General features: G+C 42.3%; 1 protein-coding gene across 5 annotated transcripts in view; it reads left to right on the forward strand.

The window, feature by feature from the left end:
- LOC139234820 (ubiquitin carboxyl-terminal hydrolase 54-like) overlaps nucleotides 1–22076 on the forward strand; it is a 141063-nt gene extending 118987 nt beyond the window's left edge. For all 5 annotated transcript variants that reach the window (XM_070865522.1, XM_070865526.1, XM_070865525.1 and 2 more), the window contains 8 exons: nucleotides 6575–6748; nucleotides 11214–11333; nucleotides 12235–12400; nucleotides 13097–14589; nucleotides 17513–17646; nucleotides 18668–18808; nucleotides 19003–19198; nucleotides 20769–22076. In XM_070865522.1, the coding sequence (XP_070721623.1) occupies nucleotides 6575–6748; nucleotides 11214–11333; nucleotides 12235–12400; nucleotides 13097–14589; nucleotides 17513–17646; nucleotides 18668–18808; nucleotides 19003–19198; nucleotides 20769–21526 (3182 nt within the window). In that variant the 3' untranslated portion in view covers nucleotides 21527–22076. The remainder of the gene's footprint in view (nucleotides 1–6574; nucleotides 6749–11213; nucleotides 11334–12234; nucleotides 12401–13096; nucleotides 14590–17512; nucleotides 17647–18667; nucleotides 18809–19002; nucleotides 19199–20768) is intronic.
- The last annotated feature ends 1935 nt before the right edge of the window (nucleotides 22077–24011 follow it).

Consider the following 24011-nt stretch of genomic DNA (forward strand, 5'->3'; position numbering starts at 1 on the left):
GACCATGAGCTTGATGCCGAGTTTGAGATCTTGGTCCTCAAACACTCTTTTCCTCAGGCGATCGAGGGCTGCACTGGCACACTGAAGGCGGTGTTGGATTTCGTCATCGATGTCTGCCCTTGCTGACAGGAGGCTCCCGAGATATGGAAAGTGGTCCACGCTGTCCAAGGTCTCGACATGGATCTTGATAATCGGCAGACTGTACTGTATGCTGGGGATAACTTGGCAGAGAACCTTTGTCTTACGGATGTTTAATGTAAGGCCTAGTCTCTCGTACGCTTCAGTGAAGGTGTCAACAATGGTTTCGTTCGGCCTCCGAGTGTGCACAAATGCAAGCGTTATCTGCATAAAATGACAGAGGTTGATACAACCTTTCTTCTGCACTGGAGGCAACAAAGATTGAACAATTTCCCATCGATTAGCTCCACTCCAGCGGGGTGCTTGTTCAAGGTGAGATGAAGTATTGAAGCGAGAAAGATTGAGAAGAGTGGAATGGCACAGCCTTGCTTGACCCCGATCTGCGCTTGTATTGGGTCTGTGGTGGATATGTTGGTAAGGATCACGGCCTGCATGTCATCGTGAAGCAGGCGGAGGATGGTACCAAATTTTGTGAGGACAGCCGAATTTGAGAGGGACACTCCATAATGCACCTCGGTTGACAGAGTTGAAGACCTTTGTGAGATCAAAAAAGGCCATGTACAGAAGTTGATGCCGCTCCTTACATTTTTGTGAAATTTGTCGTGAGGTGAAAATCATGACAATTTGTCGTGAGGTGAAAATCTTCGTGGGCGGAATCCACATTGTGACTCTGGGATTAGCTCTTCAGCACTGGGAGGAGACCGTTGAGGAAGATTCTTGCGATAAATTTCCCTGTGGCAGACAGCAGGGAAGCTCCTCTGTAATTACTGCAATTGGACGTGTCTCCTTTCTTGAAGAATTCCACCGAACCACAAATTCTCAGCTTTCACTATCAAGTGCCACACAGTCTCTTGTATAATGGCTGGTCCACCCAGAGGTGTCAGTTGAAACAAAGCAGCCACTAATGATGTGAACAAAAGCCGTTGCCGCAGCTGAGCATTTTATTTAAGCAGCTAACTGTTCACGGCTTATCTTCAAGAGTCTAACGCCAAATGGTTTTCAGTTTGGAGTGCAGCACGTGTGAATCATTCACCTGCCCAGTCGACTGCTTTCTGTCGTCCTGTTTTTACGTGTACTAACTGAACCATCCTGTTGTCAGGAAGTTGACCCCTTAGTCTGGCTCCAACTCCCAATTTTAACTTTAAATTGCTTGTCAGATTAACAGGAAAGGTATTTAAATGGCAGCTCAGTGCGTAGGATCAGCAGAACAATCAGTTGTAACATGGCTGCACTAACACAATGCTGCTGCAGCTGCTCCAGCCAATACTGCTGTTGCTCCCTGTGCACGCAGACAGGATAGGGGAGTGTATTTGTCAAATTTTTGGAAAATACACTCTTCCCCTGTGCTTGTGTCCCTGTACCAGCTGCAGTGTAGCTCCCCACTAGTTTCAGTTGAATTAGAAACACATTCCCCCAGGTATTGAAATTTAGACTTGACTATAATAATTCTCTTTCCAATTTCTTTTTTTTTAAACTGTATTGTGTAATCTGTACTTGAAGAAATCATCGTCAGAGGCAATCCCTTGTATCGAGGATGACCTTCCACGCCAAAAAGGGATGAGTTCACAGGTGTTTCAATGAAGGACCTAATATTCCAGATTCCGAACTACATGTTGAAGGGTGGAAGATGCCTGTGCGTAGATTTTTTTTAACGTGGGGTGGCCGTTGCACACCAACCACACGGGCTTGACAGAGCTAGGTCTTGGTCCAGTGGCAAGGATTAACCATGACGACTGAAGACCAACTCTGCTGCACGGACCTAGTGCGCGCACATATTGCACTGTGGGCTGGCCCGTGCTGCCCCTGGGCCCTATCCTCTTGTCGGCCCCAAACTCGCACCTCTCCTGGGCCCTGATCACGCCGCTCCTTTGCCCCAACCTCACCGCTCCTGCTGTACCTTCCCATGCTCCAATCAGCAACCTGGACCTTGGTGACGTCCAATTCAGTCGCCGCCTTCGCAGCGGTCGCTCTCCAGCACGCGCTGTACCTTGAAGTGGTATGCTCCTTCAGTGGCCCTGACCTGCTGATGGTCCTTGCAGGTCAGGGCTTTCAAAGGAGCAGCGTGCGGCCTGACCCAACATTCGGTGCGGCAGCCCCAACCTGCAAGGACTTGTTTACAACCAGATCAGTGACAGTTAATCCTCCAGCTGGCCCCAGAGCATAAGTATCTGATGACCTTGATAAGTCATCCACCTTTGCCTAGTCCCCTGGATGCGCTAGTTGACGATTAATGTGTGCGTGTTACTTCATTTGTGTTTGCCAGCCAGTTATCCACAGCCACAAAAGTGGCATTTAGTAGATAATTCACAGCAAAGGGCACGTGCACCATCTAGTGGTGGGAAATTACTATGGCAGGTGGTGCTTCCTCATTCAGCCCACATTTCAGCCACTGAGCACCAGACTGGCAAAGCAGCAGGCATATCTGGGCGAAGGCCCTTCGCACGAGGGCCTAGATTAAGCAATTGATGATGAATAAGCCTGGTATTTGACCGTGGACATCTGGAACTTCAGTGGCCAACATGCTGCAAGCTGTCCTGTGTAGTTCCTTCCATCACAATGAAAGCAGATTTCCATCAAATAGCTGATGAACAAACTCTAACTTGGCACAACAGCTGTTCGAAAACATTACCTGGAAGTTGGTATGAGAAAGATAGCCTCGTACATTCGGGCTCTGGTGCATGTCATAGTTGGGTTGCAGGTAGCAGTTGAAATTTCTTACCTCCAACAGTTGGAATCACTGTTCAGGGAGCTCCAAATGCTCAGGCGGGAGTTTGGAGGCTCCTTAGCATAATGGGTTCCTGCACATCAGACAACTGGGCTGACCCCAAAAATAACCTTCCGTTAAGATTTCCTGGCATCTTAATGTACGTGTGGGGCACTGTTCTTTGCAAGAAATCAACATTATTGTGCTGTCTTTTGGGAAGATGATCTTCTCCCAATCCCACTTTCAAGCTGCCCTGCATGGCTAGCGAGGGCTGTGATGGAAATTACAGTGGGTTAGTAGCGGCTTCATGTTGGTGGCTGTTAGCAATGCCCTTTTGCAAACTTGTCAATGGGAGGAAAATACAGGCCAGTGTCCGATGTAGTCCACTGCAATCACCTTGACTCATTTAAGCTAAATAAAAGAACCAATAAATACATTCCCATAAATCATACTTCAAGACTCAATGGGAACAGTGAGAAAAATTATTTTTTGTAACCGTAATTTCTTCCCCATCATTCCCGCACCACCATTTTCATTGAAAACCTAATAATTTGCTCCCAGATTTTCACTGGATTTCATTTATTAAAGTAAAGCTGAAAAGTTGTTCGGACTCCGCTGTGCTGCTTTCAGTCTGTTGGGAACAGGTACCCTCAACAGCCCAAAGTCCCTGCTGTGTAGATGTGATGGCTGACTTTCTGGTTCCTAGTGATTCTCTAAGCTAAGCTCCGAGAATTGTTGTGATCAGTCTTTCATCAAACCAGAACCAGTCTGGGTGTTGTCAGAATGTCGCTGGGAAGCTTGTCTGTGCGCTCTGTCTAAAACCACAGCATGTCCAACTTAATCCTGTCTCTCTCTCTCTCTCCATAGGCAGGCAAACTTTTTTGTGGGGCAGGAAGTAGCTTTAACTTTATCCCAGGGTTCAAATATGCCAGTCATATTGGACTACAAGGGTTGAGAGCAATAAACCCCTCCTCTCTCTCTGGTTCCATCACTCCCAGCAGTGTTTCAGAGAGATTGATGCCACTGCAACAGATAGAGACTCAAGTGGAGGGCCACATCTTGACAGTTTTTGAGGATTTCCCCATAGCCCTTCAGATTTCTCCTTTTTTAAGTATTTATCCAATTTCCTTTTTGAAAATTGCCACTGAATCTGCTTCCACCACCCTTTTGAGCAATGCATTCCAGATCAGAACAACTTGCTGCGTTTTTGCGAGTAAAGTTTGTAATACTGGAGCATTCTGGCTCTGGAATGCTGGCTATTTGTGCTCCGACCTCTCTTTCTCCCCCCTCTACCCACCCACAGTCATTGAGCATGACCATTATCCTCGGACATTGAAGTCGACTTCGAAGTGACCAACAGCTCAGGAAGGTATTCAGCAAGAAGCGTTGGAACTCTCTTATATTGGCACACTTCCAGTTTTATACAAAACTTCAACAACATAATTTGTTTTAATTTTGTCGATGAATGAATGAATTTTGACTTGAGTGAAATTGTGTTAAATTATGTTTGGAAAATGTTGTACTGTATTCAGACTAGAAATAGAACTTGGAGTGCTACTGCTAAATCTGCTAGGATGAGCTCACTGGATGTTGAGGTTCTGTTTTGTACTTTGGGAAGCTTCCATGTCCCTGAATGGTTGAAATATTGGCCAACACGGTCTGGTGGTGGTTCATTTTCCTGAAAGAGTAATGCAGCAGCTGCCTCTGACAAACAGACAGTATAACTGATGGGGAAACAAGTCTGTTCCTCCCCCCAGCACTCCACACCGGAACCCAACACCATGCCTATAGATGGGTCATTTTAATCCGTAATGTGCTGCTGCTGACAGACTGAAGAACGAATTTTGAAGAGATGGCAATCTTTCCTTTGGTGTTAAGCTGTTGATTTAAACAGCTAAAACCTTCTATAATTTTGCTAAGATGTTCATGTTGGTCAAACTAAATCGCTTGGACCCCACTAGGTGGTCCTCCTGCTTTTTGTTTACAGATTAAAAAACTGTCTAGCTGCAACATTCAGAAATTAATTTATACCAAAATCCATGATTGTTCCCCACTAGCCTGATTGTATTAAACTGAAGATTGTGGCCCATTTTTTAAAAAAAATTACAACCCCCAAAATTCTGAAAATATAAAATAAGATTTTCCTTTTTTTCTAACCCCCTGTGTTGAACTCATTGACTGCTGTTGTACAGTTCTACAGGTGCCAAGCTCCCCCCATGCCTTATCCTAGTGTCTATTCGTCATGAGTTTGAACAATTAGACTAAATTAGAATCGGCACCCTTGCGATAAAGCATTAGTGGGGGAATTGAGAACACAAACTAGATACCTCGAGATTGCTCTTAATTACAGGAAGTTTGTCAATCAGTTGATGTGTCGAATTACTTTAAAGAATGAGTTGATAGCATCAAGTGAAATGGCCTCTTCGTACTGATGAAATATTGTGGTTGTCGGAAAAAATTCAAATGCTGGAAAGCATTTAAATACATTTTCCAATTCGCATCCAGTGAAATGAGAAATGGTTTAAAGTACACGTGGGTGCTCAACAAAAATGCTATCTCTACATCTTGGCAGCATCGCAATCGAAGTGATCATTGACACAGACATAAGGTACCTGCCTAGCGAAGCAGCAGGTTGATAACCTGTGCTGTGCTGATACTGGATTGATAGCACAGGCTGGAGGCAAAGCTGAAAACCATTGCTTCTGGAGCTGGCAGTTGCTCCAGAATAGGTCTGAAAATATGTGAGGAGCCTCAAGATTTCAGTATTGCGTCCTCTGCATTGATTTGTACACTTCCTTCACCCAATTGGTCTGATGCATTGAGGAGGGCCGCTCAAAGGCGAAGCGATGCGTCTCAAAGATGTTGAACTCCATTGGCCATTGCTGTGTCCATTGCTTGTGAGCTTCTAAGAGGCAAGATGGGCAACCGAGTTATTTTTTACATTTCAAGACTCTGCATATTAAGAATTTAGTGTGTATCTTTGCACACCACACAAATTTGGTGACTTTTACAGTACAGAAATAAATTAATTCACCATAAACCGTGCACAATATTGTTCCCCCGTACATATAGCTGCTTGCTGTGAAAGAATCCCAAAACCTAATAAAATGGCCCTGTAGTATAGCATCAAAGTGTGCTGGGAACTTGGGAGATGCCCTGCATTTTCACACAGTCCTTTGACCATGGGACCTGAGTTTGTAACCAGTCAAATCAGTGGGATGAAATTTTTGCCTTTCTTAGTTGTGAGGGATGTAAGTGAACAGTTAGGTCATTTTGTTACAATTCTCATAAGGCCTGGGCCCACAGGTCTAAACTGGCACTCTTCATTTCATACTGGTGCATACTGGCAAAGCACAGGAAGGCTCTATTGTCCAGCACACTCCCGTACATTATTGTGATACCAGAAAATACGCTTTAGTAAGTTCATACCTGTAATGCTGTTTTATTGCAAGTAACTAAGGAGCTTAAGCTGCAAGCGCAGTTTGACATTATCTGAGCCTCTGAACTCCCTAGTCCGTGTAATCACTCCTTGAAATAAATGACGGGCTTCTTATTTATTGAAAATCTATGCTCTTTCAACAAATCTTTTTTAGCTTGCTTTTTTAAAAAAAAGTGTACATCACCATGACTGTGTTCACAATTACTAAAAAGTGCTATTTTGGAACTTAAAATTTTATGCAAAAACAAATTTGTATAGTGGTAATGGTCACTTGTTAAATCTGTTTCACATAGATGAAAACTGCAGTCATCCCATGCGAAGTGAGTTGGATGAATTGGAAGAGGAGATTAAAAGGAGAACTAAAGAAGAGGAATTGAGGAGAAAAAAACTGCGGGAAAAGGAAGCAGCTATGGTGTTCAACCCCCGACCGAGCAAATTCATGGACCTGGATGAGCTACAGAATCAGGGTGAGTGTTTGGCCGCTGTCTGGCCCCGGCCTATAATACATTTGTTTCAGGTCCACTTTAAGGGAAACTTGTTATAGGCATGTCGAACTCTGGTGGGGTTCTGATAAAGCGTCTCAAACGAAGACCTGCAATCGGGCATTGGTGTCAGTGTTGTACTGCCCGTCTGCCTTCCCTCCACTGTTGAAGGGCTTCCCCCCCCGGCTGTTGGGTCCCAGGAGTTTGCCTGTTTCATGTCAGAGAGTGCTATTTATGTGGAGAGCGCTGCGCTCCTGCCATTATTTGCACCATTATTATAGAAGTTCCTCCAGGTTTTTCTGGTGTGTTGCTGAGTATCCTTGTATTGGTGCAAGAGGCTTCCAACTACGGCCAACTGTTTGTGGATTCCAATGAAAATGAGACTGATTTTAGAATGTGATCCGCAAAACATTTGATTAAAAAAAAAATGGAAAATTTCATACAATAAAAAGGGAATTTGATTTTGCGGGCATGTCATCGGAGAGCTCACTCTGGTCCTCAACCAGCAACCCCACATATGCACATTCCAGCCGCAATCACTGGGTACTGAGCACAAATGGAAAACCGACTGATCTGTCTCCTCCCTTGCCTCCAATATTGGTGTCCCTATTACTTGAATCGAGTTCAGTTAAGCTGGGAAACAAGCCTGGGACCTAAAAGGCTCAGTCCCACACAATGTAGTCCACTTGCACAATTAATAGGGGAATATGTTTTTATTGTATAACTCTGTTATTAAGTGTTGCTGAAGTTGAGGAAACTGGGTTTCATCACAAGTGGACATTGTAACAGTTTACTGAGGAATCTTCCATTTTGTCAAGTTTATATTCCCCCTGCTCTCAAAGGATAGTTTCTCTAATCTTATAAATTTAATCTCATCGTCCACTGGAATAGCTGATTTAGAAAGGAACAAACTGAAAGATGGCAACATTTTTTGGTTGGAGAATAATTTGCTTCAGAGAAGTACATTTTAATAGCAGTTAGCAGCCAGAATTTAATTCCAATGTATGATCAATATGTTCTCATTACTATCTGTCTCAAATATTTCCGATTGTTTTTGATAGAGTAAATAGAGCAAAACTTCCCTCTGGCGAGTGGGTCAATAACCAGAGGTCATGGATTTAAAATAATTGGCAAAAGATCAAGAGGGGAGATGAGGAGACATGTTTTCAGAGATGTCAGGATCTGGAACACTTGACCTGAAAAGGTGGAGGAAGCCGAGTCCATAAAATATTTTAAAAGGGAGTTGGACAGGTATTTGAGGATGACTAACTTACAGGGTTACAAACAAAAAGTTGAGTTGTGGGACTAGGCACGACTGCTCTTACAAAGTGCCAGCACAGGCATGATGGGCTGAATCGCCTCTTCTGCGGTAAGTTTCTATGATTCTATGAATTGGCGATGCTAGAAATTTGTTTCATCAGTGCTGGTGTCCAGCATAACAATTTCCTCTTGCATTTTGTATCATGTGCTGAGTGAGATGGTAAGCAGACAGTCTGTCCCAGTGTCTCTGGTGCTGTGTAGTTTCTGGGAGGGATACTTGGTGTGACTTTTTCCCCCCCACCCTCCTGAGGCATGGCCTGCTCCCAGTTTGCAGCATTTCTGGTTAAAGCAGTTGGGGAAAGGAACTTTCTGTGTAAGCCCAAGTCTGACCACGCAATATAGAGGGGGAGAAAGAAGTTAAGATATACAAAGGTGAAACACTTGACTAAAAGGGAAGACCAAGCAAATCAAGAAGTTGTGATTTGGTCAAAACCAAATCTTAGCAGTCTGAAGATAATGAGATGCAGGGGACACTAGGGCCCAAGTTTTGGCTTCAGTTGCTCCTGATTTTTTGGAGCAACTGGTGTAGAACGGAGTATCTTAGAAATTCAAATTCTCGGCATTTAGTTTGCTCCAGTTCTAGTCAGTTAGAACAGTTTCACTTTGGAACAGAATTTTTTTTTCAAAAGGGGGCGTGTCCGGCCACTTATGCCTGTTTTCAAAGTTTCGGCAGTGAAAACTTACTCCAAACTAACTTAGAATGGAGTAAGTGAAGATTTTTGTACGCTCGAAAAAACCTTGTCTGCACTTTAGAAAATCAGGCGTAGGTTACAAATCAGGCGTAGGGAACGAGGTGGGGGGGGAGGGGGGGGAAAGGAAGTCATTAAATTCTACAATCAATCCTTGGTTATACTTATACAAATATTATACAAATAAATCCAACCTGAATAAAAATTTATAAGCAAAGAAAAGATTAAATAAACCATGTTCCTACCTGTGTAAAACATCAGCAGCCTTCGAGCTGCTGTGCTTGAGGCAGGCCTTTCATGTTGGAGATAGGCAGGGGTGTGGCGTCAGTGTCTCGACGGCAGCCCCAACAGCGGCAGCAAGCAGCCTTCGAGCTGAGCTGCTGTGCTGCAGGCAGGCCTTCATTCTGTTAGTGGCTGGCCGGCAGCCGAAGGATCAACACCGGAGGCATGCAGCTTTTCAAGGGGGTTGAGGCCATTCGGCCATGGGATAGGAGCGGCGTCAGTGGCTGGCCGGCAGCCGAGTCCTTTTAAAAATGACCGAGTGCCAATGTTTGTTTGACACTGCACGTGCGCGCACGCTCCAATGCGCACGCGCAGGGTTGCCAGCACCACGTTGGCTCATTTAAATTGGACCCGCCCCCCCACTACTAGAATCGGCGTGAGTGTTTGGCTCCGCCCCCCCCCGCTGTGAAGAGCGCGTCGTGCCAAGCTGAGATCGAGCTCCGAGGAGCCGGAGAATATCGAAGTTTTTTTCCAGCGCACTTTTAGGCGCGAAGAACAGGCGTCCAGCTCAGAGGTGCGCCGTTTTTGGCGCGGGCCAAAACTTGCGGCCTAAGGGAGGTAAATGGCTCCACAGTTCTTAGTACCTGGGAGAGTGCGAGTTAGACTAAGCTGGTGTTGACGACTCTTGAGAATGGCGAGAATGAAAGAAGGATTATCGAGAATTGCATATTTTGAGCTTAAGCAGGAGAACATTTCAGAGGAGCACTTGACTATCGCAGGATCTGCAAAATAGGGAAGGGCTTTTATTGGATCCTGCCCTGTAAGCTCAGAGAGGTGCGAGTCTTCCCACGTGAGGGAGCAGTACTCTAATATCTGCAGATGTAACTTGAAAAGCCTGCAAGTTTTCTCAAATAGGAAGGCACACTCGTAACCTCCCCACCTAATGTGAAATAGCAACGACCAGCTTGGGAAATATGAACTCCAATATCACTGCTAGAGAACTTACACAATCTCATTTGTATGTTCCCTTTAAAAGTTTTTAGTTCTTAAATACCTGTACTTTTGATAAAACAGTGCTATCATCCGAGTGAAGGAGCATCAGTAAACCACAATTGCTTCACGTGCCAGTGTAATTTTTTGATGCTTTATAAAGGTGTAAGCATTTGAAATTTGTTTTAGGATTTGTATAATTTCCTCTATTTCAAGGTTATGTTATCTTAGCGTGCAGGCCCATATAACATTCTTTACAGTCTGATATTTTGTTGTGACTATTCGTGCTTTTATGAATAGACAGCTCGAGGAAAAGCATGCGACTGAGCTGACCTTTTGCATTCAATCTGTTAATGTTTTCGCTCACATATTTTGCAATATTTTCGCAACCACCTTTCTTATTTCTTTGTTTGACCTTATTAAAAATATATCTGACTTTCCCCTCATTGCCGTTGGATTGCTTTCTCTTTGTTAATGCTGATCGTTTCATTAGATTTTTTGGTAAAACTGTTTCAATGTCACAACTTACTGAATCGTCTAAAGGTGTATTTATATTCCAGGATTGCAGCTGCTGCATTCCTTAGTGTAAATGACCCAACCACCTAAAGCCAACCATTTTACACACCCATAAAAATCATTGGTGCTCAGCATCTAGTGTGTGGTTAAACTGGCTGGTTCTCGTAACGTAAATGATCGGAATTGGCCCCCTTGTTTTCACTCTAATTACAACTATGTTTCTGCATTACACGGGGGAGCTCAACACTTCTGGGCCGAGCCTATCTCGTGGCATTGCTCGCAGTAAGTATTTTATACTGACTGGAGCGTTGAATCACGTAACGTGTATTCGCTGCTATTCCGGAGCCGTGTTTAAGGTTGCCTCTCGCTTTAAAACCACAAGTACAATTCATTAGAGATGGCATGAGGTTTTTTTTTGGTATGGGAAATTTGCAGATTGGGAGATGTTTGTAAATTTCTGGCTCCAGGTGAAAAAAACAGCCTGAAAATATGACCACCTTTCAAAATAAAATCTTTAATAAATGTTTGGCACTCTTAATTGTTAAGTGAACACTCAAAACTTTTATATAGATAGCTTTTATCAATGTATTATACAACATTTTTGATTTTAAAGAATTTGTTCTTGTGTAATAAATGTCTGCTGCTGTGCAGCGTTCATAGTACCTTGTTCTTTAATCAAGTGCATGTGAAAAAACTTGATGTTGCTTCTGCAGGGAAGACTGACAAGTTTGAGAGATCATTGCAGGAGGTAGACTCTCTATTAGAACAGTCTTTCCGTCTTGAACAAAAGGATGACTTGGCTGCAGCACTCAATCTCTGCAATGAAGCTGTGTGTAAGTAAGCCTAACCGCCTTTGCTGCTTGCAGACTAAATAAATGCTCTGCTAACCAGTTATGATATCTTGCCCACTAAAACCTGTTCTTCATTTGGTGAGAAATGGAAGCAAAACCTGCCAGTTACCCATTTCTTTGTTATACGCATGTTCCCTTTTGGAAATTCTTCAAACATCAATAATTGGCTTGAAATCATTTCATTGAATGTTTTATTGGGAGTGTTTAAAAAAAAACGTAATTGATGAATATCTGGATTTTCAAATTTGAAATAATATTTGAACTAAAGATTCTTTCATAATCAGTTCAAAACTATTAATTTTTATGTCTATTCAAAAATGCTCTTTTCAAGAGAAACCTTTATAAAATTGTGCTTTATCTTCATTTCTCATTTGTTGTTAGGCAAATATGTAAAAAAAACTGCAGTTTTCTTAAATTACAATTACAGTAATGAATTACATTTATGGTAATTTTAAAACTTACACTGTTAGATTTTGCTTGAAAATACAGATTCTCAGTGCGGCAAACTAGATAAACTTGAATTGCTTTTCGCTCGATATTTCTTTCATGCCTTTGAGCACTTCCATGTGTTTGAGCACCTTTAATGTCATTGAGGGGCAGAGTAATAATTGTGCCACTCGTTCACTTTATTTTGACATTTGCTTAGCTATGTGGTTATGCATATTCTTAGTAGGATACGTGATTCAATGATTCATTTGATGTGACATTTGGTAAGCCTCTGTGTGCAGAACACCTTTTTGTAATTAAAGCTCTAACATTGCTGTTACAAATCACTGCTAACATTTCATCAGAACATTTTGTGAGTTTCTCATACTTCTGTTTTAGAACTGCATGTTGTTTGGGTCTTCGTGTGCATTTTTTTTTCTGCTGTTTTGCATTTTAGCTAAACTAAGACTTGCTATGCATGAAGGCAGTGCCATCACACACAGCAGAGCCCTTGCTGATAAGAAGCTGCATATTTGCATGAAGAAGGTTCGAAATCTGCAGGAGCGCATGCAGCAATCCATCACCTCCCCTCCACCAGGGGACCCCGTGACTGAATGCAAAAGGTAGTATCTGAGGATTAAGAGGGATAAACGTCAGATAGAAGCCTTTTGAGCATCGATGCAGCAAATAATGCTTTGAAAACAAGACCTTTTTGTTTTATAGACAATTAGCTTGTATATATTTAGTAACCATATAAATTATTTAGAAAACTTTCTCACGGTGCCTTTTTAAAAAGAAAGATGCAGAACTGCTGTGAACTAGTATGTCATTTGCACTGAATTAAATGAGAGACTTCTTTCTGATCGGAATTGTAATGGAAGAAGTTTAGTTTTAGTCATGCTTCCATAAATTAGAGTAACTTGGGCGGAGGTCCGTGTGGTGTCGGCAACTCCTTTTGCGATTCATTTTAATTTCTAGCCCCTTGAGCACAATATTTCCGTGAGGTATTTAGAAATATGCAGATTCTACTGTCAAGCAGCTGTACAAAATCTTATTTTCTCATGAATTCTAACCATGAGTTGATTCCCAGCTTTTCCACTGTGCCCCCTCAACAATTCCTTAAATGGGACAGTAAGTGAAATACAAAATTATACTTTCTGAAAGAAATAACAAAATGCTGATGTAAGGTTTTAAATGTAACATTTAATTAAAACTGTATTTATTGATAGAGAGGAGCCTGCAGTATGTGTTTTGTTCTGGCATTGAATTGAATTGGCACTGTTAAACTTCAGAAATAACACACTCATTTTTTATTTCAGTGTGCAGGCTAGCCAGGTCCAAGTACTGTTAGCGTCGGAACGAGTAATGGAACCCATCAACGAGCCAGATCACAGGCCCAAATCTTCCCCAGTCCTCGCCGCCTCCCATCACCAACTACACACCCAACATGCATCCAGGTTACACGACCCTCATTCAGAGTCGCATGGCCAAGCTTCTGCTTCATTGGCTTCTGAACTGAAACAAATCCAATCTGCCAGATCTACCACCGAGCTTCCATCTCCCCACAACTGCAATTGGGATCCAGCTTTCTTCCCCGGGGAGAAGGTGGAGGAGAAATGTGTAACTGGCGCAATGCCCAAACATCAGGTGAAAAATATTGATGAGCCAGTGGAAGAGACGGAGTCGGACTGTTCAGCACTCAACCAGAAACAGAAAATGAACAAACATGGCTCCTTGCCGTTGCTTACGGCTGAATACAGAGACACGCTTCCATCACCATCTCCCCACAGGCAGATATTAACACAAAAGGATGAAACAGATGTCTATTCAAACAGTAGTTCACATTCTTTATATTGCAATTCAAGGCAGATCAACACAACTGATACCAAAATCTCTCCATGTACAACTTTGTCTTCCACAAGCTTGAACTGGTCCCCTGTACAATTTGCTACTTATCAATCACTCAAAAGTGATTTGAATTTGGAATTCAACTCAGCAGAGTTTGACGGAGCCCATTCACCGAAGTCCAAGACCGCAGTTGATGGGGTTAATGTAAAGTCAATGACAGCACAGTTTCAAAGACCAAGTATCAAGTTGGGCCAGGGAAATCATGAAGGTAATTATAAAAGTGCGAGTTCGAATTTTCCGATAAAATTTGATCAGGACGTATTGCAGCTACCTCTGACTTCGAATCAAAAGATGGGGGTTCTCCAAGGCAAGGATCAGTTGGGCAGTGCAAAGCGGTCTTCTGACAGCTTGTATTCTCCCCAGGTTTCACACACACCTTTGGATTGTAAAGCTGAGGTGCCTGTTTCTCCATCTGCGCCTACTTACAGAGCAAAGACTGATGTAAACAGTCACTCCAGAGGATCAGATTTCTCACCTGCCCCTCAAACAGATGAGATGGATGGACAAAGATACCAAAATGCTGTCCAATCATTTTTCAGAGAAACCTGTTCCAGCAACACCCCTGAACCAGTGAGACAACAAAATAAGCTTTCTGTTAGTACTGCTTCTGTGCCTGTAGACCGATGGATTGACAATGTTACAAAACATTACATGTCTCAGCCAGATTGCAAAAACAGTGAACAGCAATATCTGCATGGTAATCTGCCCCGTCAAGAAAATAACACACACAGTCATGGAAAACAACACGTGCAGCCGTTTAATAGTAAAGATCAGGATATAGAGCTGGAGTTTTCAGAGCTGGAATCCCTCTATCAAGCAAGCCTGCAGGCTTCTGAGAGTAACAGATATTCACCAGGGAGACGGTTGGCTGAGAACACCACCAGACAAAGCAGCGCGAAACCAGGTGAGAGGATCGACTCACGATAAGCAAGTAACAGCACTTCCAATTTTTTGGAAAGTACCGAAATTCGAATGTATTTATGGTGTTCAGGAATTTAGGACAAATTGCTCAGTTATTGAATGTTTTGTTTAAGCAGTGAGAGATGGATGGAACTCGGGGAGTTTGCTGAGAGGAGTACCTCAACTTCACAGTGCAGGGAAGATCAAACACCATGCTAGGTTAAAATGTCACCACTAAGACATCTTGGGTTAATGATCATATCTACGCATAACTTGGCATCCTCATGCTGTCTGGCCCATTAATTCCAAGTCATTTGCGGATTGTTTAAATGAAAATAGACTAAGCTAAAGAAGCAAGATTCTTGATTTATCAACCTTACTGTAAAGTTTGACCACCAAGTTGCCCTTCCTGGCCCCCACATTAGTTGACATGGAAAATGGTTCCCTCTCCTCAGTTAGTGTAACCCCTCCCTTTCAAACCTGCTGCCATCACCCCTTTCCAAAAACCCAGCCCTTTGTCCCTGCAAACTACCACCTCATTTTCGACCACCGTTTCCTCTCCAAAGTCCTTGAACATGTTGCCTCCCAATCCACAACCAGCTTTCGTGCCGGCCCCTGTCTGAATCTCTCCAATCAGGTTTCTGCCTTTGCCACAGCACTGAAACAGCCCGAAACCAAGTCACAAATGCTATCTTCTGACTATGACCACGGTGAATTATCCCACGTCATCCTCCTCCAATACCGCTCCTCCACTGTCCAGCGACTGCCTTCACTTAACAGTTGATAATACGTTGAGCATCTTACAACAATGGCTTCTCTTCCTACCTCCTAACTAGTCTCCCTGGAGTCCCGAAGGATCTATCCTTCACCCCTGCCTCTTCCTCACCTACATGCCACCTGTTGGTGACATCACCCATAGACATGTGCTCAATTTCCACATGTATGATGACGACACCTTGGTCTTACTTTGATAAAATAACTATTTTAAAAACATTTTCCTTTCTACTTTGCTTAGCAACCGTTGCAATCTTTTGTCATCCTGGACCAACATCAGTTTGATTTCAGTTGAGTTCTCTTTGTTTAGGGTTAGGTGCCAGCACCTAGATTTAAGAATTGAATGTCATAAATCTTTACCAGTGATCGATAATCAATACAGGCGTGGAAAGATAAATGCAGTCTTGGTGAGAGGGCTTGAAATGATCATCTCCTTCAGTGGAATGCTAGAGTACAATAATTTCTCAGCTAGATTTCTTCAGTTCACTAAAGGTGGCTTGTGCCCTGGCTGTACAAAGAAGTGTCTGTTGCAGTTCTAGGTCATGCCTCAGGTTGGTGTATGTGGAGCGCTTGGTTTTTGCCCTGATTTGCCTGGGTGCTCAATCCCATTATCTCTGAAGATGAAAAGGAGGAAGGCGAGGACCATGTCCTTCAATGGTACCAGTGGGCTCAGGTGGCTTTGCAGCATTTTCTGTTTCTTTTGAAGGATGCAGTACTAATCAACACCTGGTTGAGTATCGAAGAGAGCTCTGCTGTCAGACATTTTGTTTGCATCAGGTACATGTGCCAATTTGTCAAATCTTTCTTGGTTTCACCTTCCTTCTGTGTGGGCTTCTATGACGGTTTGTTAGGAAACGTTGGTACTGGTTACTTCAGGGACAATGAAGAGTGAGGAAAGTGTGTATTGTTATGTACTGAATAAAGAGTCTGACCAGATATTGTTAGCTGCAAGTAAGGTGTGACCGTCGTCCTTTATTACAGGTCTTCAGAGTGCGCCTCGAGCCTGTGAGGCCTCCTTATGTACAGGTGCTCCCAAGGGATTGTGGGATCCCTTGGGGTGCCATGGGATGAGCCCTCTGGTGGTTAAAAAAAGGTATTTACAGGTTTACATATATAACACACACATTTCTTCAGTGGGGTCATATTAGTCAGAGCTTTTATAAAGGCTTCTTTCTGGAAGGAGTCCATGTTTGAAATCACATGATGAATTTTAAACGTGGAGTTGAATCTCAATCTCAGACATTAGTTTGAAGATAAATATTGTAAACTGCAGTGAGTTTATGATGGTGTTGAGATTAGAGTGTAAAATTGGCAGCTGTAAATAGCACCAAACCGGATTGGACTGGCAGGTTTGCAAAATAAAGTAGTGCATTCTTCCTGTCAATACTGTCGCAAGACTACAGCGTGTATGTGGAGGCAGAAATTGAACTGTACATTTAGGTCTACGTACGTCTTACATGATCGAAACATGTAATGTTCAGAAGGGTTTCACTTCGAATCAAAATATATCGGCAATCTGCTCACGATTAGTTGCAGATTGAGTAAAGTTAGGCTTAGTTTATTTAGAGCAATGGTTTTAAAGCTACTGTGTTGGGGAATCTCAAATATTAACATGCTCCACGAGATCTTTTGTCTCAACTTCCAAAAGACACTTTCCCAAAGGAAAAGAGCAGCATCATTGCAGGGAACCTTGTTTTCTTCTGATAAAAAATCTGTTCATGGGTCAAAATGCAGCTTTTGTCATGCACAGTATTCCTGGCTGCAGACAGACAGGTATCTTGATTGCCTGACCCCATTTGGAAAATTATGCCCAGAATGGTGTGGTGCACCATCAGTTGATTTTAAGGCTCTGGAAGGCACTGAAAAAGAAGAGAACACCATTGTAACCAGAGATGTCCAGATCCACTTCGAGTCCACTAAACAAATACATTTCCAGAATGTTTTCTAAATGCTGTATAGTGAGGTTTACATAGAATTACTAGGTTTTTGATGAACCTCTTCTTGTACAGTTTTTGAGAATACAGTAATTAGGGAATAATATTATTGTAGAATGAAGACTGGGCTAATTGAAGACCAAATTATACCTAGTTATTTATTCAGCTCTTTCAGTAAAGGAAGTGTTCATGTGTCTTCACTTTTTGTGCCTCCTCTAGTTTCTGCACATACAGTTACAAGAAAACACTTCTCTCTGCCCGAAAGAGGTCGATCAAAGACTCCAACTGCGGAGATTGAGCGCAGTGCTTATGGAGCAGTATCCTACGGGGCACCTGTCCCAGTCAATACAAAGGTACTTGAAAACTTAGCAGGAAAAGATACGTATTAACCCTTTGTTTTATCAATTTTATTCAGAAGTGAACAGAAAATGTCTCTTCTACCCTAATTCATAGTAATGTGTGTTGTCCATCATGTCATGTGTACTAATTTCCATTAAATTGGCGGTGTCTCTCAGGCTATCGATAGAGGTGGTGTTGGATTTGGAAATATCATGGTGTATTGGGGAAAAGGGGAACTCTTCTGAACTGAAGGAAAAGGCAAGTTTTGTGGAGTCCTTTTAATTCGAAGTACTCCCCTATTGCTAATGTGTTTTTTCCTTCAGTTGAGTTGTGCCTCTTGACTGCTTCAGCAGCATTGCTGACGGGGAAGAACCATCGTTCCCACCCCCCCCGAAGGGCTGCTCTATCATTGTAATGGGGGTGGTGACTTTGGATCGACATGGGAGCAGGTAGGAGCTGCCTGGCCTTGGGGAAAGCCATGGCTAGCTGTTGCTCGAATGGGCAATGCAAGCTGTGCTTTAATGGGCAGCACCAATCTTCCCATGAGGATCCGACAGAAATGAGGCACTGCATTGCTATGAAGAATTCCTTGAAAGGCTAGTCAGGAACTAACAAAACTATTGATGGTGATGAGTCATGGTTGAGAGTTTTCAGTCCTGTTGTATTATTTTATATGCTACCAAGGTTTACATGCAGTTACTGCATTAAGCAGTGAGATTAATTAATGCACGATTCAAATGCAGTTCAAAGCTCTCCCTAGACTTTAACCTTTTGAGCTGTTCTCCAAATATTCACTGCTTGGATTCTGCCTTTCACTGTAAGCTCTGCCATGTTTAGTTTAGATTGCTGTTCGATCCATTTATGACCAATATAAATGGCTAGAGTTTCTGAAGAGTCCTCCACTCTTTAACCTTTAGCTGGATTTGTTCAGAGCCCCTGTACAAATACATATATTTTGCTTTGTTAAATAACTTGCGCTGCCATCATGAAGGTTTAATTAATTTCGTATTTATTTTTATCCTCTAACCTGATAAGGTACACTTCAATGAATTTGCTCCAAGAGAAAATGTGGAAAGTGATGACTACAGTGCGGAGAATTTCCGTCGTATCGCTCGCAGCCTGAGTGGAACCATCCTTGCTAACCGAGATAATCCTGTGGTTACTTCTCACAGTGTCGTAAGTCTACTTCCTGCAGCAATACAGACCTGTAAATGACAAAAAAATGTTTTGTGTACTTTAGTGATATCATCTTAGTGAAATGTTTAACATTGTGGAAGAGGTTTCGGGGAATAAATTTGAACCAATTCATTTTCTGTCTGTCTTTTTGGAACGTCTCTGCATATAACAGCCATGTCCATTTTTGTTGCAAGGAAACAACAGCCCTGAGAAAGCACGTAGAGCCTCGAAAAAGATCGGTCAGTTCCTCTTCCTTGACCACGTCCCAAGCTCCCTCCCATGATCCTATTGTGTTAACCTCTTGCCCTCAGCACCATCCTTACCTATCAAAGCACCTTTCGTCTGATCCACTGCAGCCCAGCAAGGCTGGTGAGGCAAACAGAGCATCAGGTAATCTTGGCTTCTCTACTTGCATTTGCATCTCTTCTTTACGTTTATCCGTAGTACGCAAGGTTGCATGTCCTTGTCCGGCTAATTTCCCTTCCATGTTGTGTTGTTACCATTACTTCTGAGCTGGTCTTCAAATATGAAATGATCATCAACATGGTATTGAAGTTGTTGGCAGAGATGACTACTGTTTTTTGTAATATAAGACTATGTTTTGATGTTTACTGCCATTAAGTGCAAGAGCTAGCATTGGTTTGACCAGGCCCCAAGGCTTTATAATTAGAACATCCAGAGCCAGCATATAACAGTAATTGAAAAATGCTAATGGACTATAATTTCTGACAGGTTCATGGCATTTGTTGTTTTTATATTGTAATATTTAAAATGATTGCATAACCAGGAACAAAACATAGCAGCGTTGCAACATGTTAAATCTGATACATTGTGAATGGATGCAATGTCACAGTTATATCGGAGTTCATCAGAATTGTTTGTGCCTACTTTGAAATTGGTACCATTGGGATCTTGTAAAGCAATTTTAAAAATTACTTCCAACAAGGACATTACAGCCACAGAGAGGGTGCAGCAGAGATTTGCTGAGATGGTACCAGAAATGATAAGCTTTCATTGAGTTGAGACCAAAGAAACTGCGGCTCTTCACTGCAACAGAGGAGCTAAGAGGAGATCCGATTAACCAGTAACTAGAAGCCATAAATTTAACATCAATAGATCGAAGGGATGGTTAGAACTTTTTTTTAAATGCAGAGTTGTTGGAACATGAAATGCTATACTAGAAACAGTGGTGGAAACAGAATTAATCATGACTTCTAAAAAAGGAAGTGAATAAATATTTGAAAATCACAAATTTAAAAGGGTACACAGTAGGAGCAAGAAACTACAACTAAATGGACAGCTTTTCAGAGAGCCAGTATCGGCACAGTGGGCCAAATTGTCTCTGTTTGTGCTGAAGATGAGTGCTGATTGTTGCTGGTCTTTCGGGCCATAAATGTCATTTAAAAAGCCACTTGTGAAAGTGAAGGACTTGCATGGTTACCTTGTTCTTATTCGGTCTAACATTGGTAAATTCTATGACTGCAGATGAAATATTGTGCTCGTATCTGATGCAGTAATGGACACCACACAGCATCAGTAACAGAAGCAACTTCATTCCAAACCCTTTCAGCCAAATGTCACGAGTGATTTAGTGACCAAATGTCTGCTAGAATAGATTAAAACAATGTTTGCTAAAACATAAAAATATTTTTCATGACTTAAAGAAATCAGTAGGTGTACAAAATGGTAGCCTCTTGCTCACTCTATCTCGGGCTATTGAATGTGTAACTAAAGACTACAGCCTGGAATTTCTCTGGGGATTCTTGTGATAACTTCGGCAGAAGATGGGTGAGGACAGCCGTTTCTCCAAGGTTTCTACCAAATTTACAGTGGGCGATTGGGGAACCAGTGTGGAATTTCTTGTGCTAGATTTTTGAATGTGTAGTTAATACAGTTTTGTCCCTGATCAAAATCCTCAGTAATTTTAGGAGCTTACCTTTTCTGTTTCTTGTGAAAGCAGACAAGAACATCGAAAAATTTCTGGCTGTGCTTGACCGGGGTGAAGCTCTCAACCATGAGAACTACCAGAGTTTTGCAGTGAACTATGGCACACTGCCACGCTCTCAGAAGAGTTTGAGCAAAGGACAGAGACCCATCAGAATAAACCAGATGCATGTTGAGAATAAGAATGTCATCAAGCAGAGACTGGCTCAAGGCAACCGAGCAGTTCTGCCAGACAAGAGAAAAGTGGAGCAACTTTGCAGAGATCCAACCAGCAGAACAACATTGAGCAAGCCTCCGAACCCGACTCGGACTGAGGTGCCCGATAGTTATGGTTGCACTGACCGTTTTCCTGTGCAGTACAGACCTGTGCATTACACTGGCCACAACACTTTTCCAAAAAACAGCAACACGACAATTATCTTGGACCCTCCAAAATCCCCTTACAGCAAGTCTTCATGCTCCAACACTCCAGGTCCAGTCCGCCTTGATGTTCCTCCAGATGAGGATTGGAGGAAGGCAATGTATACCCAGCCTCATCCCAGTGATAAGAAGCATTTGGTCCCTCGTACTACTGCAATGACCAGCGGTACTGGTGTGTGTACAAGGCGGCCATCTGCTGGCCGACCAATGACCGAACAGACTACTCCACAGCCGGCCACCAGGGGGCGTCAGTGTGCTTTATGCCAGCAGGTGTTCATCGATGGTACCGAGGTGTACTGCCGGAACTGCAATCTGTACATGGCACGGTTTAAACCCCGACACTTACCCTTGTGACCGAGGTCAGCCAAAAACAATGACTGTCAGAAGCAATTTATCTTAAAGTAGGCTAATGCTTGGACTAAACACTGGTACTGCCACTAACTGAATGTATAAGTAACACTAAAAATGATCACTTACCAACTGTGATGTTGAAAATTGAAAGTGCATTTAATGGTTGGTATAAATGAAAAATGATGAAGGCTAAAGATTGAATGTATTTAAATTATAAAACCGAAAATTAAAATGTTTCAGTTACTATTTAGGAACTATGTTTAGAGTTTTGATGCTGGATGTAACTGCACTGCTCTCCTGTGGATAGTCAGAATTATATTTTGCTGTAACACAGTAATAGCCACACTACTAATTTGGATCTTTACACTGGTATAAAATGTGCAGCGTTCTGCACTACAGTATAATGATCTAAATGCCTTTTGTGGTTTACATGTCAAGTTGCAACAGGCATTTTCTGATGTAATTGTAATGAAGACAGTTTAATAACCCATATAACTCATTCCAAATCGATCAAGTTGAAATGTTATGTATGAAAATAAATTACAGAAGGCCACTTTAGCGTTGTATTTTAACAAACCTCAAATTCTGGTTAGGACTCTGGTTCCAACATCTCAAAAGTTACTAAAGGTGACCGTAAAATTATGCAGCAGGAACCCAGCTTATGGATGGTTAACGCGTTCCTCTGAAATCTCGCTCTCAGCAATTTTAGCAGGTGGTGTTCGCCCACTTCATGTAATCAGGTTACCGCTTCCACTAAACTATTGGAGAGAGGAATTGGATGGATCTATTCAGCTTCTGTGGACCAGCATCTCTGCTGTTCCGTCTCTGAATCCTATTCATTCATTCAATGAAGTGAAGTGACTGGCAAACGATTGTCAGCTTGACCTGCAGAAACTTTGTTCCGTCAATTCTTGGGCTTGAATGGGGTTAAAATACAAAAAATTACACAATAATTCAGCTTACTGTGTAGGTTTAGTACAATTGTAGTTCTGTTTGGTTGCAGCCTGAGGTCGTGCTTGTACTTGCCATTAGTGAACAGCTTGTTTTTTTTATAACACATACGAAAGAGCTAAACCGTGTCTGTTATGACGCCCACATGGAAGACACCTTGACACTTTATTCACTGTCCCGTATAGTTGTATATAATTGAAATTGTTCTTGATTGTAGGCCTGATGTGAGAGACAGCGTGGGTGTTGTTTCACTGAGGGCCATGAGGGATGAGAAGCTGCTGTTGAAAAAAAATAATAATGAAGGATGCAGATTCAAATGTAATTATTGAAGTAACACATATGTACCCGGTCACTGGGCAGGAGTATGATGGTGTGATAAATTGGGGGATATTAGTTTTGATGTATGAAGATTGGATAACTAGAAGGAAGTTAGAAGGCAACAAGACAGTCCTATTTAGAGAACTTCACCCATAGGAGTAAAGCTTCAGCTGCAGGCACAAATGGGCTCTGACTCTGATTGCCTTTAATTTCCTCCTACTCATCTGTTATTTTTATAATGTGTACGATTCTGATTTTTATTTGTGGCAGTCTGTAAAGTTCGTAGTGACTTGCCAGTATTCCAAGCTGCTGAAGATCCATGTGAAGTGTCGCCAGTAAATGCTTCTCACAAGCTGTTGTGATGTCTGCAGAGTCATGACGCTGATGGTGCCACTGGTGAAAGGGTATTGCGAGGTGCTTTCCTGCAGTGAGTACTCTTAAGATTACCCGACGATAAAAGTTACAGGTGTACAGTTGTGGGTTGAGAGATTTTATTGTAGAAAACTGTTTACAGATTTTTACTGTAATTTCATAATTGTCTGCTTAGTAAAGCTTGATATTCTTGCTAATGTATTACTGTTAAAATGTGTACAGCTTTGACAGCCAATGAAATGTGAATTGGAAAATGTCTGTACCTATTGGTATTTAATTGCAGTGCTAGGAAATGCAACTCATATTTTTGCAATAAAGTATCCAAATGTGCTAATAATTGGGTCTGTTGTTGGTCTGGCCCTGATGATGAACCAAACAGTTTAAATTGAGAAGTAACATCCTTTTTTTTCCCCCCTTCGTGAATTGAGACATTAGGAATTGTTGCAAACAGTTTGTTCCTTCACGAGCTGATGGAGGTTTATTTACTGAGTAACTGAGCTACACAAATCGGGAAAGGTCTTGCATTTATAAAGCACCTTTTGTGTCCTCATGCTGCCCAAAGGATCTTCACTGCTGATGAATTACTTTTAAAGCACAGTCACTAATGTTTTGCAGGGCAACACGGCAACAAGTTTGCGCAGAGCAAGGTTCCACAAACAGCATACGATAAGTGACTAGTTAATTTGTCCTTAGTGGTGTTGATTGAGGTACGAATGTTAACCAGGACACTGGGAGAACTCTACAAAAGCTTAAATGCTGCAGATGCTGGAATCTGAAATAAAAACAGAAAATGCTAGAAATACTCAGCAGGTCATGCAGCATCTGTGGAGAGAGAAACAGTTAATGT

Source organism: Pristiophorus japonicus, chromosome 22, assembly GCF_044704955.1.
Source record: "Pristiophorus japonicus isolate sPriJap1 chromosome 22, sPriJap1.hap1, whole genome shotgun sequence".
In the NCBI taxonomy this organism is placed as follows: domain Eukaryota; kingdom Metazoa; phylum Chordata; class Chondrichthyes; family Pristiophoridae; genus Pristiophorus; species Pristiophorus japonicus.